The sequence below is a fragment of the Oryza sativa genome, chromosome 3, assembly GCF_034140825.1.
Source record: "Oryza sativa Japonica Group chromosome 3, ASM3414082v1".
In the NCBI taxonomy this organism is placed as follows: domain Eukaryota; kingdom Viridiplantae; phylum Streptophyta; class Magnoliopsida; order Poales; family Poaceae; genus Oryza; species Oryza sativa.
In genome coordinates, this window is record NC_089037.1 from 11,734,815 (window position 1) to 11,753,774 (window position 18,960).

General features: G+C 41.2%; 2 protein-coding genes across 2 annotated transcripts; one reads left to right on the forward strand and one right to left on the reverse strand.

Annotated features, from left to right (window-relative positions):
• Window positions 1-13: 13 nt before the first annotated feature.
• LOC107277499 (ABSCISIC ACID-INSENSITIVE 5-like protein 2) lies at window positions 14-4,427 on the reverse strand. Its single transcript, XM_015776679.3, has 3 exons — window positions 3,608-4,427; window positions 3,445-3,516; window positions 14-387 (listed from the first exon to the last, which is right to left on the reverse strand). The coding sequence occupies exons 1-3, from the start codon at window positions 4,166-4,168 to the stop codon at window positions 307-309; spliced, it is 714 nt and encodes a 237-aa protein (XP_015632165.1). The 5' UTR covers window positions 4,169-4,427; the 3' UTR covers window positions 14-306.
• Window positions 4,428-13,449: 9,022 nt separating this feature from the next.
• On the forward strand, window positions 13,450-16,954 carry LOC4332687 (ELMO domain-containing protein A). Its single transcript, NM_001417618.1, has 10 exons — window positions 13,450-13,613; window positions 14,290-14,444; window positions 14,557-14,665; window positions 15,507-15,604; window positions 15,685-15,753; window positions 15,849-15,964; window positions 16,041-16,095; window positions 16,178-16,298; window positions 16,389-16,531; window positions 16,619-16,954. Exons 2-10 carry the CDS (start codon window positions 14,304-14,306, stop codon window positions 16,718-16,720), a joined length of 954 nt encoding a protein of 317 aa, NP_001404547.1. The 5' UTR covers window positions 13,450-13,613; window positions 14,290-14,303; the 3' UTR covers window positions 16,721-16,954.
• Window positions 16,955-18,960: the final 2,006 nt, after the last annotated feature.

Here is an 18,960-nt window from a genome sequence, read left to right on the forward strand (position 1 = left end):
AAAATAGTTGGAGTATGATTTTGGACTAGCATTGCCATTTTCCCATTTTGAATACGGTAACATTACAGTTTATCTGGGGCACTCTTGCAATCACAGGCTACAGAAAGCATTGCACCAGCGGGAGGAAAGCTAGGCTGCGGCTGCATAAACCACAAGTTAGGAGTACAACACTCTTGCAACAGCACCCAACAATCTGGAGACTGCAGAGAAAAGGGTGTTCTTACTAGCTAAGTAATTTTCAACATGGCAGTTACAGCTTGAACCACCTTTAATTCCAGGGCAGCTTACTTCTACTATTAACATGATTCAGAAGTCGGCCGAGTTAACCCGCCGGAGCTGATTCTTTGGCTCCTGTTGCGGCACATACTGCACTACCGGTTCAGGTGCCTGTAGCAAGCATAAAAACACCGTCAGTTTGCAAACAGTAAACCATCAGTGTCACTATTGGGCATCGAACTATGAAAAGAAATCTCCACTGTTGAAGCAGATCTCAAAGAGCAAATGCCTACTAGTTCATCGTTCTCTGAGAAGTCAAAAAGAACACAGTTCACTAGTCCAGCTCGCAAACGGAGCTTTGTTACTTTCCACGTACTGCAAGTCTGAATCTGCTGCATGCTGCATGCATGCAGTTTACAGACTGCGCTGCATGTGGGTAAACAAAGCAGTGCTACTATTGCCTTAAGTACGACTTTACGCCCGGAAAAAAAAAAGAGAAAACATACAAACAAAAAGATCGTTTCGGACTATGTTTAGTTCACACTAAAATTGGAAGTTTTGTTAAAATTAAAACGATGCGACGGAAAAGTTGGAAGTTTATGTGTGTAGAAAAGTTTTAATGTGATGAAAAAGTTAGAAGTTTGAAGAATTATTTTGGAACTAAACACGGCCTCAATTTGTGTTTTCTAAACGTACGCACCCTTTCGAATTTAACTAAGTTTATCTGTTGCTGAACGTTTCATATCCGAGCAATATCAATTTAGGACAATGAGGCAAGCGTTTCATACTCCCAGTCTCCCAGATGCAAAGTATAGGACATAAATCTCGTCTTTCGGAGAAGTTGCCACTTGCAACGTTACATACTGTCTTCAGATTTCTTGACATGGGCATAGGAAGGCGTATAAACAAGTGAAAGAAAACCACTAAACTATGAGAGAGGTGCAGTTCGAGATAGATGTGCAGACTTTGTTAGCACATGGATAGTGGTAGAATTTTCACACTAACCTGAAAAGGATGGCCCAATATTATTTATTGACATGAAGTTCCATCATCCTAGTATCATGCTGATGCATGCCAATGGAGGAACTCGAGCTGACATACGATGTAATAAACTTCTCTAAACCCCTAGTTTAGTCCATCCTTATGTTAAAGAGCTTATACTAAAGAACACCAACTTTTAGTCAAGTGGAATACAGAAAGAGTGTCTGTCCGACAAACACACGATAGGCATTGTGAAAGAAATGGTTGGGCACCAATTGTAGAGTGATCAACTCATCATCAAGCAAAGGCAGCATTGTAGAGCACAACTATTTTCGGATGATATTTTGAAAAATCGAGTATATAGTTATCGGAATTGCTAACAGTTTGTTGACAGAAAATTGATGGTTAAATCTCAGTTTCTAAACCGTTGGATGTGTTTGAGATTCCTGTTAGCCGTTTGATACACATCAAGATTTGTGCTTCTAAGAAAAAAAAGTAAAAAAGCACGGTACTGGGTGGGATAATTTGGGATCGATCCTGTGACAATGCGGGCACGTGACTACCCCTCCCCGCGGGCCTACCCATGACTTCACACAAATTTACATCCTATTTTTATTGTAACTGCATGTTAGTTACATATGTAGGGTGCCATCGTTTGGCATATTGGTGGAATAAGACAAACGACATATTTGCAAACGAAAAATAATTTGTGAATAAAACATATATATATATATATATATATATATATATATATGTTCTTAGCGATCTAAAAGCAAAGGCTAAAAAATAAACTTCGATGAAAAAACCCTAAAATCAGCTCTAAATTTAACGTTGAAAATTTAATTTTTGGTTGATAAGCATATGAATATGCCAAACGATGAGGACCGTAATTAGAATACAAATATATTATAATTATTAAAATTATATTGTAATTGTATTGTATTTACATTTGACAGATTTTTAGAATAATTCTCAATCAAATGTTAGACTACTATATAGCTAGTCCCTATAGTTATTAACCAGAGGAAAAGAGAGAAATTTTCCTTTGTGCAAGATGCAACAGAGGACAAGACGGAACACCATTTGATTGGACAGAACTGTATCGTCCGTGCATCGCCAGACGTCCTCTCATAACCACTTCAGAGCGAGGCCAATCACGCAGAGACAACGAAATAAAACAAAAGGCTAGGGGGTGTTTAGATGGGACTAAAACTTTTTAGCCCATGTCACATAGGATGTTTGGACGCTAATTAAGAGTATTAAATATAGACTAATAAAAAAACTAATTTTATAAATGAGAGCTAATCCGTGAGACGAATTTTTTAAGCCTAATTAATCTATAATTATCAAAAGTTTACTGTAGCATCACATTGTCAAAATCATGTCGTAATTAGACCTAAAAAAATCGTCTCGAGAATTAGTCCAAGCTTATGGAATGAGTTTTGTAATTAGTGGATGTTTAATACTCTAAATTAGTGTCCAAACATCCGATGTGACAGGGGCTTGGAATAAATCCCTGTAAACCAAACAGCGAGCGTACGGGGGTGTTTCAGTTGAAGGCAGGCAGTTATAGTTTCTGAATGCTTGATTTGCTAGCACAACTACGATCTGTTGCAATTTCTTTTTCTCAAGCTTGCATCATCATGCTAGAAAAGAATTGTGCCAAGACCTGCCTAAAGAGAACTCAAGTAGACTTAAGGTGAAACCAAACAAGAATATGGTAATCATAAAAGTATCAATTCTCTAAGCACGTACTATACTAGATATGTTGCATTTTGTCCCTTAGAATGGAATTAGAGTGGCAATCCTGGCTCCACCGCTGAAAACAACCCGGTTGTTTGTTCCAACCAAATAGATGGTAGACCCCATTTATACATCATTGTATGGTGGCCCCAAAAATCTTAGCACATTAGCAATGAATTGGCCTGAGTGACCTACTACATGCGACAGTGTCTTAATTTGTCCCATACTAGAAATCCAAATGAGTTTAGAAAGCAAAAGAACACCCAAAATAACAAAGGCTAGAAACTCCATCCTATAATACCGCTAGTATGTGACAAATCCTTAAGGTTCCTGAAAGTGATGAACAAAAACAGGCTTGGACACCTGATTTGGCACACGAGCAGGAAAGTTCATGCAATATTTTTAGATAATGGAGTTCAAGTTCATGGATATTTCTGGGCATGCTGCGGTTGAGTAGTGGAGTGTTGATAATTTCATATTTTCATATGATGAATCGAAGCATACCTTGTGCATCCTGAGCCGCTTGTTCTCCTCCTCAAGCCGCGAGATCTTGTTCTCCAGCTCGTTCGTGTACGCCTGCGCCGCCAACCAGAGCTTAGTGCTTGAGCGGGCGCGAGCACGATCCAATGCGCGAGAGAGATCGAGATGGTCGGTGTGAGGAGCTCACCTGCTTCCTGGCGCGCGACCTCGCTGCCGACTCGCGGTTCTTGATCATCCGCTTCTTCCGCCGCTCCACCGTCTTCTCCGCGGCGGCGCCCTCACCCGCGGCGGGGGCGCGCTTACTCCCTGACACCGGGCCGTCGTGGTACAGCGCGTCCAGCACCGGCCCGGCGCCCAGCCCGAGGGGCCGTGGCACGGGGCGCCCGACGTGGTGGTGGTGCGCGCGCGCCCAGCGCGCGCCGTCGGCGCCGCCGCCGCCGCCGCTCCCGGAGTCCGCGCCGGCCCTGGACAGGAAGTCCTCGAGCGTCATCTGGCCTGCCGCTGCCCCCGCCGGCCGCAGGAAGCCGTTGCCCGTCGCGCCCTGTATGTCCCGCCACACCTCGTCCACCGTCTTCCTCCCCGCCGCCGCCGCCCCCGCCCCCGCCCCACCGCCACCCGTACGGAGCAGGTCGTCGAGGTTCACGCCGTGCAGCTGCCCCTCCACCTCGCTCAGCGCGAGGCCGCACAGCGACCCCTGCCTCGACACGCCCCCGCTCCCTTGGTGCGACGACATTGCCTGAGCTCCCATCCACCCCACCCCCAACCCCACGCGCGCGATCACCACCACCTGCGACACACACAACCCCGAGACGCACCCCCCCCCCCCAACCCTCACGATCAAACAATCAAACACCTGACCTACGCCGCAGCAACAACAACGACAACAACCACAAACCACCCACACAAACAGAGCCCACACTGACCCTCGTCCCTCGGCGGCGGCGCATGGCAAGAAGAAGCAGAGAGGAGAGTGGAGGTGGGGAGGAGGCAAGAATTTAGGATTCCACAAAGGGGGGTGGTGCGCTTGGGCCAATGGGGGCAGACAGGAGGCGATGCCCCTCTCTCCCTCTCTCTCTCTCTCTCTCTCTCTCGCTTGGGAAGAATCCAAAAAGCGATCGACGAGGCGAGAAGCGAAAGACGAGTGCGTGCGCCTGTGCTGTGCGTCTCCGCGCGCGCGCGGTGCTGGAAAAGAAAGAAAGAAAGAGGCGCTGCCTTTCTAGCTCTGTGACCAAGGTTCGCTTTGCCTTTGCCTTTGGTGGGCAGAGGGAGAGAGAGAGGGGGGGTTTTATTCGCGGGGGAGATGGCAGCTGCAGAATCTGCACAAGAGAGACGGGGGCCAATGTGACACAAGAGATCAGGTTATTCAGGTACTCCCGCCACATCAGTCTAAGGCCCCACGTAACAGTCGCAGCGTCACTGCTCTCTCCACCGCGGTGATTTTTTTTATTTACCGCTCACGAATCTTTTTGAGTACTGGAATTCGGATAACAAACGCACTCAAACGACGAGTACTATGTTATTCCTCCCTTCCTACATCGTATAATACAAGAGATTCGGATAAGATGTAATATTTTTCAGTACTAGAATGTGTCACCTCTCTAAATTCTTTAGTAGCATGAATATGTATATACTATTTGTCCATATTTATAGTAATAAAAAATATGATATCCGGTTCTGGATTATTGTATTTTGAGACAGATGAAGTAGTTAAATTTTAAGGTTTTATAAGAATTTATTAAAAAAGGTATTGTTTGATAGCACTATAGTAAAAGCGCAGGAATTTGAGACGGAATAAAGAGAAAACATGAGGTCTGTTTTTGTAGGAGATATTTCTTTGTATTCCATATGCATTCGGAGCCATTTCTTTGTTTCAGAGAATATGAAGCTAGGGATCTTTTTCCAACTAAATTTCAATTATCCAAAATTCCTCTTTTTTTGCTGTTCTAAAAGGAACCTTTAATTTTATAGTATTTTTCATCGCAAGAAAAAGTTATAAGTGCGTTGTTATATGTTTTCGAGAATACCGAATTTGATGCACAACGGGTTGCCACAGAAGATTCAGGTCCTAGGTGTGTCTTCAGTTCCGAATCTAATACGAGTGGCTGCCTGTACTACTGCCTCCCTTTCACAATATAAGTCATTTTAGCATTTTTCATATTCATATTGATGTTAATGATCAATATGAATATAAAAAATATAGTATTTTCTATATTAATATTGATGTTAATGAATTTAGACATATATATCTATCTAGATTCATTAACATCAATATGAATGTGAAAAATGCTAGAATAACTTATATTTATATTGTGAAACGGATGAAGTAGTACTATCCAATACGAATATATGTTATGACTTTGCTTTCACTATGTAGCCGGTGTATGTTCAGAATAAACATGAAAAGATTTTAAAGCCTCAGCTGCAGCACACTGTTCATCGCTCAGAAAAGAGAACAGGAGTGGGGTTGCAGCAGTACGCCAGTACGTGCAGCGAAACATTGATAGGATGAGAGGACCCAAGTGTATTATCGATGTTTGGAGTCGGAGAATTGAGGAAGATAAAAAAAATATACCCCATAGGCATGGTGGTTGCAATCTTTCTCCTCGGAAAATATTATCCCAGCCTGCGGTCAATTTTGGGGGTGGTTGTCACCTTGTCATTACCGCGAGAAAGCGAGGTTAAAATATCGGCAGCCCGGAGACTAACCTCCATCCTCACTGCTACCGTCTCTGTGGTAATCAAGTATTCTGTGCGTCCGATGATGATATTGATAGCAAACAAGTACTAACAACCAGTCTCAACCAGAAATTGCGCCAGCACAAAATTACTAGTACTACTGCTTAGCTGGTACTGTGACGTATTGGTTGTACCCGTGCCAATCTATTACTCAATCTGTCCCACGATATAAGAGATTTTTAGTTTTTCTTTGTAACGTTTGACCAGTCGTCTTATTCATTTTTTTTTGCAAATATAAAAAATAAAAAGTTGTGCTTAAAGTACCGTAGATAATAAAGTAAAGTAAGTCACAAATAAAATAAATAATTGACGGAGCGTGGGGCTCCTCACCGGGAGACCGCGCAGGCCCCCCTTTGCCGGTTCGGCCGGGGGCGCTAAGTGAGGTTCTTCGCCCTCGATCTGAGGAACGTCAGCGGGAGAGGAAATGCACAAGACACGGGCGACGTAGACAGGTTCGGGCCGCTGAGAAGCGTAACACCCTACTCCTGTGTTCTGGTGGATCTGTGCGTGAAGGAATACAGAGAGCGGAGAGCGGGAGAGAGTTCAGGCTCTAGAACCCATTCCCCAGAGTCCCAACCCCCCTTCCTCCTTTTTATCTGATCAGGGGTCACCACATGGGCCTCTCTCTGCCTAAGAAGGGAAACATGCTTTTTACAATGAGGGCTCGTCTACAGCCGGAAGTGACCTCTGACAAGCAGAGCACACGCCTCCTGCCCCGCTCGCCCGCTTTCCCGGTGGACGCCCATTTCAACCTTCATTTAATGGCCAGCGACTTCCTTGCCATACTTGCGCTGAAGCCTGGAATGGATCTGACCGGGACTGACATACCAACTCCAGGAGTTAGCACGCCGGCTCCGGCTAGGGACGAGAGCCAGGAAACTCTCATCATTCCGACGGGACGGGGCGAGGCGTGTGACAGGCCGCCTGTTGCCACCTAACCCGCGATCTGACCGGTCTGTGACCGGTCACACACCGTGACCGGTCACGGACCGGATAAGCGTGCGCTGCGCCGAAATGCGGCGTGGCGCGCTCGTCCAACCTGCTATAAATGCGGTTAGGTGAGCCCCGTTGTGCTCACCTAACCCACACACGTGGCGCCAAAACCACAGGGGGTCGGGGCGCCCAAGCCCTCGGGGCCGAAACGGGGGCGCCCCAGCCCTCGGGGCCGAAACGGGAGCGGCCCGACCCCTCGGGGAGACAGAGGGAGGGGTGGCCACGTCACCCTCGGGCCCGACCCCCCCCCCCCCGAGGGGGTCAGGCCACGTGGGTGACCGCGGCTACCCAAGCCTCTAGTCACGATACCCCCGGCCCCATGTCACCGACAATAATAATTTCAAAAAATTTTGAATAAGACGAGTGGTCAAACGTTACAAGCAAAAACTCAAAATCCCTTATATTATGGGACGGAGGGAGTACATCAATCACTAACACGCATTTTGCTAGGTTGCCAGAATTTAGTTTTCAATTGGATTTAGGGAGGTTGACAAATTTATTGTTCGCCACATTTATCGTGTGTTTGTTAAAGGGACACACTAGCGGCTAATATGGTTGTGTGCAAATTAGATCATCAACTTATCAGCCGTAGTCAAAATTTTCAATATTAAAACTTCAATTATCTTAATAGTTTGTTCAGTATAATTTGTTTTCCAATATCTACTTACAAGTCAAAAAACACATATTTAAAAGTTTTATCCATAAATTACTATTGTTGTTAATAAGATTTAGGGATAATCAGCTATAGGCGAGCGAAACAATGGGTATGAAATGGTTTACATGCATAGTACATTTGCACATAGTGGTCATGATAACAGTTTGATAAATCATCAAAACTAGGCAGATAATAATTTATCAGTAAAAGTTTTTCTTTTTGTCCTTACGACATGGCTTTTGAAAACAAAAAAGCCAATAGTGAACTTAAATAATCTTATCATTGGATTCGTATTCTCTAATAGCCTACTTCTTCCACTCCAAATATGTATACTACCCAAAAAAAAACCAATCATACCTAGTGCGGTATAAAAAAATATATATTACTATTTACTACTAGCAATAACATCGTAGAGGATGACAATACTTTTTTTTACCGAGGCGCATGAGGCGGACGCAAAATTCAGATTGCTAGGCCATGTTTAGTTCCCACCCAAAAATTTTACACCCTGTCATATCGAACGTTTAAATATTTGCATAAAGTATTAAATATAGGCTAAAAATAACTAATTGTACAGATTATAACTAATTTGCGAGACGAATATTTTAAGCCTAATTGCTCCATGATTAGACAATGTGGTGCTACAGTACACATTTGCTAATGATGGATTAATTAGATTTAATAAATTTGTCTCGCTATTTACTGACGGATTCTATAATTAGTTTTTTTATTAGTGTCTGAACATCCCATGTGACACCTTATATAATACCCGATGTGACACGCCAAAACTTTACACCCCTAATCTAAACACCCCTTAGTTTTGTTTGTGCCGAGAAACCATATGCTTCATCCCAATTACATCTTTTTATGTATGATAATAATTGCTACTCCCTCCGTCCCAGAATATAAAGAGTTTTAGAGTTGGACACGATTATTATAAAAGTAGGAAGAATTAAATAGGAAGGGGTTGTGATTGGTTGAGAAGTGAAGGTAGGTAAGAAAAGTGAATGGTGGAGGGTTGTGATTGGTTGAGAAATGAATGTTGATGAAGAAATTGTTATATTTTGAGACAAATTCTAGGTGTTAAAAGTTATTATATTTTAGACAGAGGTATTACTTTACTTTCGATGATAGCCAATGGATTAACGTTCAAACCTCAAACCAAACAACTTGAAGCAACTCCTCGACATATAATCAGAGAGATATAAGTCCCTAACAGGTGAGATGTCCACCCCTACAGTATGGCCCCATGCGTCAGAGAGCATAGGCCTACTTCTTCTGTCCCACAAAAAATAAATCTAAACCAGGATGTGACATATTCTATTACAACAAATCTGGATAGAGATATGTTTAGATTCGTAGTACTAGGATGTATCACATCCAGTTCTAGATTGGTTTTTTATGGGACGGAGGGAGTACATCCTAATCATAGGTATTCAAGTGAATACCCACATATATTTCTTAAAAGTTTAGCTATACTACTGACTTGCTGAACTTGTAGTTGTTGTTGCCCGGTTAGTTAACCCGTGAATCTTAGCTAGTGGTGAAGCCTTAGTTCCTGTTTGGGAAGCTTGTTCTAGCTGCAGCTTTTCCCAAAAACTGCTTATGTTAGAAGCTACCCTAAACAGTCCATAGTTTCTGAGAATCTATAGTTACAGATTTTGAAAAATGAAATAAGAAGCCAGAAGCTGGGTTTCAGAGTTTTTCTAGATTCTCAGAAGCTGGCTATTAAACAGCTGCTTCTCAGAATTTAAAACTCCCTAAACAGGCCCTTAGATTCTCAGCAACGCCTTGCTTTTTTTTACAGTGATTGTTTTCTCCTATTTTCCTTTTTCTTTTGCAAGACAATTTTTTTTTGAAAAATACATCTATCATGTCTTAAAATCATGGTAAGCTAACAAGATAATTCATCTTCTACTATATTTTTCTGTACTTTATTATCTACCTAATTAAAAAAAACACACATATTTCCGTTAGTAACACAAGCGTTTATTGTTTCAATTTCATAGTGTAAATCTTGAATACCCACACTCTCAAAATCCTGCGTCCACCAATATTATTAGAGGGACAAGTTCATGTGATGTACAAACCCGTCGACAACTTACTGTGCCGATTTCTTCTTCGTCCACTCGAGTGATGAATGCAGGTTACTATCAAACTTAACATTGCAGGATTAGCTGATATAAGACAAAACCCTGTAAAACTACAATACAAACTAAGCGGCCGGCCGAATGACCCCACAGCTCTCTAATGCGTGGATTAGCTGCTCGATCAACTCAAATGACAGTTGTCACAATGGAAGGTTCAGAAAGAACTGCACCATTTAAAGATGATGATAATTGTACGTCCAAGCTACTCAGTTCCATGAATGCATCATTGATGTGCAGTTGTGCACTAACGGCTGATATTACTACAAAATTGTGTCACTAAAAAAGGATCGGTTCCACTAATCGTTTAGCACCAGTACTTGTTGCTGTGTGCATAAGCTAGCTAGTTCCACACACTGCCCTTTATTCCAAAAGGGGCAAAGACTATGAACGGAGCGAAGAGACTGTACTTGTAAATGATTTTCTGGGGACATTATACTGCAAGTGGCTAATAATATGCTTAATCTTTTGGGGGCTACATGAACTCCTTATTGGAGACCTTGATAGTAGAATGATACTACTAGATGATGATAAGCAGCTGGGATGCAAAAATAAAAGAGCAAGGTGGTGGAGACTTCAAGTTCCAACGTTCGTACTATGCGCACTCACCAAGCAGGAATCCTCCTTTTTTTTTTCTTATCTTTTTTTCTATTAGCAGGAATCCTTTTCGCAAGTGACAATATGATATGACGGTGGAAATTTCTACCTCAGTCGCAAGAATGGCTTCTTTTTAGCACATTAAATTATATAGTTCGATACTCCGATAGTATTTGAAAAGGCATTGACATGCATGGTAAATGTAAGGACCCTTTAAAACACATGATAAGAAAAATATAAGAAGAAAAAAAAATGTAGAGACTTAATTGTTGTGTTTCTTCAATTCTACCAGAATTGAAGAACACAAAAAACAGGAAAGATGCTGTTTGATTGCATCACACGAAAAAATAAATCAAACAAAGTTTCCAAGAAGTCTAACTTCTTGCTTATTTTCCCATGGAACAGGTCAGCAGATTACAATCATATGAAAATTTTTGTATCAAAAAAAATAATCTATAGGAAACAAATCCTAGAGGAAGGATTGGCAAAAGATTTTTGGAGGATTCATTTCCCTTGTATTTTTTTCCCAATAAACCCCTCTGATTCACATGAAGAAGATATGAAACTTTCCATAGAAATTGTGTTCATAGTGCCAATTCCAAAGGAAAATAAGCAAGAGATTAAACCTCTTGGAAACTTTATTGGTTCAGCTTTTCCTATGGTTTAATCAAAAAGGTCATCTTTTGTTTCATGTGTTTTTCAATTCCTGTAGAATTGAAAAACATACTACTCCAATTATTGCAATTTTTCTTGTTCATGTGTGTTTGAACTTGGCCTTACTCTATACATAATCCGCCCATCTCAAAATAAGTTTATTTTTCATCTAACCCATGTAACAATACAAACAAACATAAATAGAATATACCTACTTTATAAAAATATCAGGGCCTGTTTAGTTCGCGAAAAGAAAATTTTTGGGTGTCGCGTCGGACGTTTGACCAGATGTCAGAAGGGGTTTTCGGACACGAATGAAAAAACTAATTTCATAACTCGCCTGGAAACCGCAAGACGAATCTTTAGAGCCTAATTAATCCGTCATTAGTACATGTGGGTTACTGTAGCACTTATGGCTAACCATGGACTAATTAGGCTCAAAAGATTCGTCTCGCGATTTTCCTCCCTAACTGTGCAATTAGTTTTTTAATGTATCTATATTTAATACTCCATACATGTGTCCAAAGATTTGATGTGATGTTTTCGGGAAAAGTTTTAGGGAACTAAACATGGCCTATCAATACTCCCAATACAATTATTTTCTAGTTTCACAAACTTCATGCAATGACTACTTTATAAATGAACTTACTTTGGTACAAATGAAAGAAACTAAAAAGAAAACTTATTACGGTACGGGGAGTGATTTTTATATAATATTATTAATTGCATTCCAGATCTCCAGTACATCGTCCTTTTGTAATGGGAGGTAAAGATGCATGAGTGATGATGTTTTGTGAGTCAAATGGTGATGGAAAACAAATGTGAGTACATAGTACGGCCTACTCATGCCTAATATATACAAGTACTGAAGTAGGGTGTGTTTATATCAGGGGTGTAAATTTTTGGCGTGTCACATCGGATATACAGACACATATTTGAAAGCATTAAACATAGTCTAATAACAAAACAAATTACAGAATCCGTCTGTAAACCGCGAGACGAATTTATTAAGCCTAATTAATCCATCATTAGCAAATATTTACTGTAGCACCACATTGTCAAATCATGGCGCATTTAGACTTAAAAGATTCGTCTCGTAATTTGTGTAATTAGTTATTTTTTCGTTTATATTTAATACACCATGCATATGTCCAAACATTCGATCTGACATGGTGTAAAATTTTGCCAGAAGACCTAAACAGGCCCGTATTATATCAAAAACTCTTCGCGTTGGACGCCCGCACACCACATCGCTTAACCATTCCGACGTGGGTCTAGATTTGGCCACCGGAGAAGAGAAATAAGCCAAATCTATACCTGTAAATTTTGTGATTTTTGATATTTCAGTCTATTTTATCTTAATGTTTATTTGAGTTAAATTGAAATATTGCAATGTGTATTTTAATGGTGTTTTACATTTTTATCATCTATTCTTTGAGAATCTGTCGATGTTCAAACGGTGTAAACTTTATGTTCCATGTGTGAAACAAAAATGTTTTAATCTTTGATTCCACTATCTTTCATTATTTTAGTTATTCAAAACATTTTTTATTTAGAGATAAAACATTTTTCTCTAAATGCAAGAATGTGTTGTTCATAGAAAAACATTTTTCTCGTCTTGGTCAACACATCTTTGTCATCTTGAGCAGCGGTTGCGGACGAGGAAGGGATTGGGATCACTTGCAGTAGGAATAGCGACTGCAAGTTAAACTAATGCATGCGATTACAACCGTTCATTTTGGTGATGAATGGACCAGATCTTCAGCTACAGTACTGACGCAAAAAATACTGAACATTTCTTGCTACAGTGTTCTACAGTATCCGGGTGCATGTGAACCGTTAGATTCGGATCTAACATGTGGCAGTGGACTGCGTAAGTTATAGTGATAGTACCAACTGCACCTGATACAAATCCACGAGGAAGTGCCTCTCGATGACGACGACCCCGACGCGCCACCCGCCCGCCACATCATCACCGCCGCGCCGGGTCGGGCGGGAGGCGATCCTGCCGCCTGCGGAGAGCTGCGACGAGGCTAGGGCCGGGCGGCCTGGATACACTTCGCTTGTGGGGGGGCGAATTTCTTCGTGGGCTTTCGTCTTCACGGTCACGGCACAGCCCACGAAAGTTTGCTAACGTGTCGTGCGCCGCGTCCGCGTGACAGCAAGCAGCCGAACCGAGTCAGTCATACACTCGTAGTCGTACTCCACATTTGCCTTTGGACCGAAGGTTTCTTCTCTCCCGTTCCCGTAGCCTCTCTCCATCTCTCGCTCTCTTTCTCCTCGGTTTAAAGCTTCCTCGAGTCGCCTCCTCCGAATCCCCACAGCCCAGGCCAAAGGCAGCCTGAGCCAGGGTGGGGAGCTTCCTCTCCTCGTCTTCCTCCTCATCCTCCTGATCCCGGAAGGACCCCAGGGTACGTGACGTGCGAGCGTTCCCCTCTTTGCTTTTTTTTTTCTGGCTCCAATTTGGGCGCCGATCGAGCGGGATTTCTGCGCTCGCTCTGGCGGGATCATCGAATCGTGGTAGGCGGGGTAGGGTTTTGAAGTTTCGGGGGGAGGAACCTGTCGGGGTTGCCGCATTCCGGGAGCGGGAGGAGACTTTGGTGGCCGTGGTTGGGAATTGGGAAAGTAGTTGATTTTGTACTGGTGAGCCCCGGGTTTATGTCTTAGGTCTTGCGGAGCTCTGGCTGTGTCTGCCAAGATGTTGTTTTCAGGTTTTGCTTTATCTTGGGAATTAGGGGGGGGGGGGGGCATATGGAAACTTCTGAAAAATTGGAGTTTGCAAAGGTTCTGTAGAGTGGTAGATCGAAATTGGATGGACTGTTCACCTCGAAGAGAATCTGTGGTTGTCTAGTTCTCTGCAGGAGGATAAAATTGGCAATCTAAATTACTTGCTGTGAGCCTATGAGGCTTCTGGTTGGTGGCTTACACATGAGACATGAATATATAATGTGATTAATAGTAGAACATTCATAACACTGTCTTCCATTTGTGAGATGTTTGTTTTGTTAGATAACACACAATAGTTCACTTGTTATTACATTGACGATTCTTCTACGTTTTTGTTTGTGTGCCGTTTTGTTTGTTTAGATTACAAGTACTTCATGTCAATGACCAATCTAAGGAGGCGACTCCATCATGGAGATGTCGATGGAAGGAAGAATGAGCATGTTGACATATCCAGCGTAGATTCCCTTAATGAACCTTTACTAGGGAAATCTAGCTCTGATACTGGTGGATCAGAGGTCAGGCCTTTCTTATCATAGTTTTATTTACCATTGCTACTACCTTTTCGGACGAACACAACTGTAGTATATCCTTTTCTAAGGTATTGACAGAATTTTCCGCCATCTGAAGGTATATGATCCCAGAAGGCAAGACTTATGGGATGATGATAGAAAGAAGGAACAGCTACACTGGTCATTTCTTTTCTCAAATTTGATTGCGCAATGGGCACAATGGTTAGGTACTGTTCACTTGCAATTTGCAACTTTGAATAAGTTTTGTCCCACTTGACACTAGTTGGCTGCCAATCCTGTCATTGTTCATTTCTGTTTCCTGGTTTTCTAATTTTGGAGCACATGTAATGAGTTACAGATAATCCTTACTGATTATAACCTCAGTAAGCTACCCATTGACACCATCTTTCAGAGTTGATATTCTAGGTTAATGTGCCTATATTTCTCATACACAGTATGTTTATGATTTTGTCTCATACAAGCATTATTTTTTTAAAAAAAAATTGGTGATGAGTAACCATTGGTAGAATGGTAGTCAGGTTGTCGGGCTGATCTAATGCACACAGGTATAGTTCTGTTTTTGTGTCTGCCCATGCCATACTTTATATAATTGCTGGCTTGCTGCTTTAGCACGAATTCAAGAATAATGGATGCAGCTGTCATCATGTCTTAGTTCTCTTATGGAGCCTTTAGTACCTTATCTTCATTTGCTGATGTCATCATTTTCATAAGAACTGCAAAAACATTCTTGTGGGTTAGTAAACTTGACTAAACAGAATAACTGTTGTGAAGTAAGTTTGCTAATTTGGATGTCCGTGTCATATCATTGACCCTGTTTCATTTTTTGAAATCATGCAAATAAATTGTTGATGTAGCAATGTTCACTTGCATAAGAAATCGTAGCAGTGGAAGTAGTATTTTTTCCATTCTGTAAACCCATGCCTTAATTTTTTTTCTCTGATTCACTACAAGTGGTATTGTTGTGCCGTGTTGCAACTATTTCACAGATGTAACCCTTAGTGCTTTCAAGAATAAGATACTGATTCCCCTTTGCTGTTCTACGTGCAGCAAATATTATTGTTGGCTCTGGATCACTATTTGGTAGATTGTTTCCCTTTTCGTTGGACAACCAGAACAGCAGTCCAGTGTATCTTAGTCCTTTGCAGGTAATGTATTGAGAAAAGGTATAATAGACACACAGGAATTGATGTAATTCTGAACCTTAATGTATACAATTTTCTTTCAGGAAGATAGACTGAATACTTTAAGGTCTAGATTGCAAATCCCTTTCGATGGCTCCCGTGTTGAACACCAAGTATGTAAACCTATTTCAATAGCTTAGGCCTGGCTATAATGTGGCCACAAGTGACCCTCTTATTCAAGCAAGTAATTTTGCATTGTTGCTATTAGGATGCTTTGAGACAACTTTGGAGGTTAGCATACCCCAACCGTGACATTCCTCCACTGAAATCAGAACTATGGAAGGAGATGGGTTGGCAAGGCACTGATCCATCAACTGACTTCAGGTATTCCATTTATTCCATTTTCTGCTCCAGTCGAATTCAGTTACAAAGCCATCTAATGCTGATATTGTCCACGCAGGGGTGGAGGATTCATATCATTGGAGAACCTCATATTTTTCGCTAGGAACTATCCTGTAAATACCTTCTATATGATATTCTGAGAAGATTTGTTAATGCTGTTTGTTTTTGTATAATTACTCACCTATTCTGGTACAGGGTTCCTTTCAGGCGCTTCTGAACAAAGTACAAGGGCAGAGAGCAGACTGGGAGTACCCTTTTGCGGTTGCTGGGATCAACATTTCATTTATGCTGATCCAAATGCTGGATCTACAGTCAAGTAATATCTCAGTTTCCAAAAATCGTCTTTACACTATAATGGTTGGTGTGGTTCCCATTCCCCTGGTTTAACGCTCTTCGAACTGTGCAGGTGTTCCATCTTCAAAGTCAGGAGTTCGTTTTGTTGAACTGCTTGGACGAGATGAGAATGCATTTGATCACCTCTACTGCATAGCCTTTCGGCTTCTCGATGCTCAGTGGCTTGTGAAACGTGCTTCTTACATGGAGTTCAATGTAAGCCCGAGTAGGTGCATATTATGCAGTTACTGTGTGTATGTTTTAATCAATGGCATGCTTATCTGTTCGTTTTCGTGGTGCCAGGAGGTATTGAAATCTACAAGAACTCAGTTGGAGCGTGAACTAGTACTAGAGGATGTATTGGAGGTGAAGGACCTGCCGTCTTACACAATGCTGGACAAATAATCCAAATAAGTAAGGGACTGTATGTGGCATTCAAGTGAAAAAAGTTATCCGGATCTGCAACTGATTTATGTTGGCGGGGCCTTTTGTTGTCTGACCATCTGAGTGCATATTTATCTTTTCCTTGTTCAAGAGAAAAATTCAGGCCTGTGTACATAGTGTTCATTTTCTGTAACTTATGACTCGCCATTTCAAGGCAATAATAAGCATCAAGTTGATCACACTATGTAGTATGTACTACTGTTTGTGCATTGTCCCGAATCAAAGTTGTTTTTTTTTTCTTTTTTAAATGCTACACCCTTCGTTCCATATTATAAATCGTTTAACTTTCTTTTTAATCAAAGTTACTTTTTAGCATTGCTTATAGGAAAATTAGTAACATCTTCTACACCAAATTTAATATATTATTTTGATAACATGTTCATCTTTATATATATTTTTTAAAAAATACCCGTGTGTTGCAACGGGTGACAATTATTTTAATCTTATTATTGTTATTATACAGTTTAGTTAAGGTGAAATTCACTATTGGAATTCGCTTGGATATATTTCTTTCTAGAAAATCATGAGCTACAATCAGGAGTTCAATCATCTCAAGTTAGCATGCGAGTTTTTTTAAAGAGATATCTTATACAGCTCCTTCCGTATTTCTAAAAGCGTACAAATTTAAAACCCGACTCAAATACAGATGTGTAATTTCAAAATCAAACGAACTTAAAAAACCAACTCATACATGGATGACGTACCGAAATACTGGTAAAAGCATTTTCAATTTTTGTAATGGTAGAGATAGATATGTGAATGTTGACTCTATATACATGTGCAAAGTTGGCAAGGAAGGCTAGCTGACAAAGAAATGGGGGCTTTGCAAAGAAAAATATGAGATGGTAAAATTATGTATGTTCATCAGGCCTGCTTAGGCTGCGTTCGGGAACCCCTTCTCCCGGGCACGCAAAACAAAGCACGCGTTATTACATAATTAATTAAGTATTAGCTATTTTTTCAAAAATGGATTAATTTGATTTTTTAAGCAACTTTCATATAGAAACTTTTTTTAAAAAAACACGCCGTTTAGTGCGGAAAATGAGAGAGAGGGGTTGAAAACTTGAAGATAAGAACACAGCCTTAGAGCATCCACAATGGTAAAGTAATGTGCTATCTATAAAACATGTACATCTCAACAATAGACTAGATTAATAGTAAACCACTTCAATAGTATGTCTATATGGGTATCTATAGCTCTCTAATACATTGTCTCGTTTTTCTCTATAGACTATCTCTAAGTTAGTAGATAGCTCTGCTCTTTCTCTCCATTTAATCTCTTCCAAGTAGGAAAATATACTGACATAGATCTCTTGTAGATAGTTTATAGATAACTATTACGGGTGCCATTACGGGTGCCATTAGTTAGGTAGGCTGCTCGTGTGATAGGGTGTTTGGATCAGGTGGTCCAGACGGATGCGTAGTTACACCCCTATGCCTGGAAACGGATGAGGAGAGCGGCTCCGTGTATGAGTCTAAGTCCGTTAGGGACTGACCACACGATGGAAAAAGGAAAATCAGATACGGATTAGAGACACATAAATAGTTAAACTGATAGTGATTATGTGCGAGGCAGATTCGGGACACGAAGACTTACCGAGCCATTGGCAAAAACATTTTTAATTTTTATAATAGTAGAGATAGTTTCATTAAATTTAATATTAAATATATTATTTTGATAATATGTTTGTTTTTATAAAAAAAATATAAGTATATTGTTTTATAAATTTGATCAAACTAACCGAGAAAAAAAATCAAATCAAATGACTTATAATATCCAATGGGAACATTATAAACGTAAACGGAAACGGATGTGAGTCCTACTTTGCTCGGATTTTCTCACTTCGAACCGTCTGGTATTCTGGTGCGTGGCTAAACTGGCTATCTCGCTCCTTCGCATTATGCCGGCAGCAGCAGCATCGATTCGGATGGACGAATTGAGAGAGATGCTGAGCTCAATCACGTTTCACTCGGGGGCATCAGGCCATCAGCGATTGTCTTATTTTCACGTTGGTTTGTGCGGCAGAGGATGCATCACCAGACGACAGTTCACCACCACAAGTCCAAGAGCCCACGACTTCTCTATCCGTTCTCTACGAGCCGCGCCGATCGGTGGCGATTGGCGAACTTAAACGAGCACTCCCTCGCCAAAAAAAGATTCTCATGAGATTTTCAGGATTATCTAGCATTCGAAAATTTAC

Excerpts from the sequence above, each read along its gene's own strand:
- LOC107277499 (XM_015776679.3), bottom strand. The coding sequence starts at position 4,168 with ATGGGAGCTCAGGCAATGTCGTCGCACCAAGGGAGCGGGGGCGTGTCG. Across the intron at positions 3,517-3,607 it reads GGTCGCGCGCCAGGAAGCAG|GCGTACACGAACGAGCTGGA; the intron begins GTGAGCTCCTCA and ends TTGGCGGCGCAG. Across the intron at positions 388-3,444 it reads AGCGGCTCAGGATGCACAAG|GCACCTGAACCGGTAGTGCA; the intron begins GTATGCTTCGAT and ends TGCTTGCTACAG.
- LOC4332687 (NM_001417618.1), top strand. The coding sequence starts at position 14,304 with ATGTCAATGACCAATCTAAGGAGGCGACTCCATCATGGAGATGTCGAT. Across the intron at positions 15,754-15,848 it reads GCTCCCGTGTTGAACACCAA|GATGCTTTGAGACAACTTTG; the intron begins GTATGTAAACCT and ends TGTTGCTATTAG. Across the intron at positions 16,299-16,388 it reads AATGCTGGATCTACAGTCAA|GTGTTCCATCTTCAAAGTCA; the intron begins GTAATATCTCAG and ends CGAACTGTGCAG.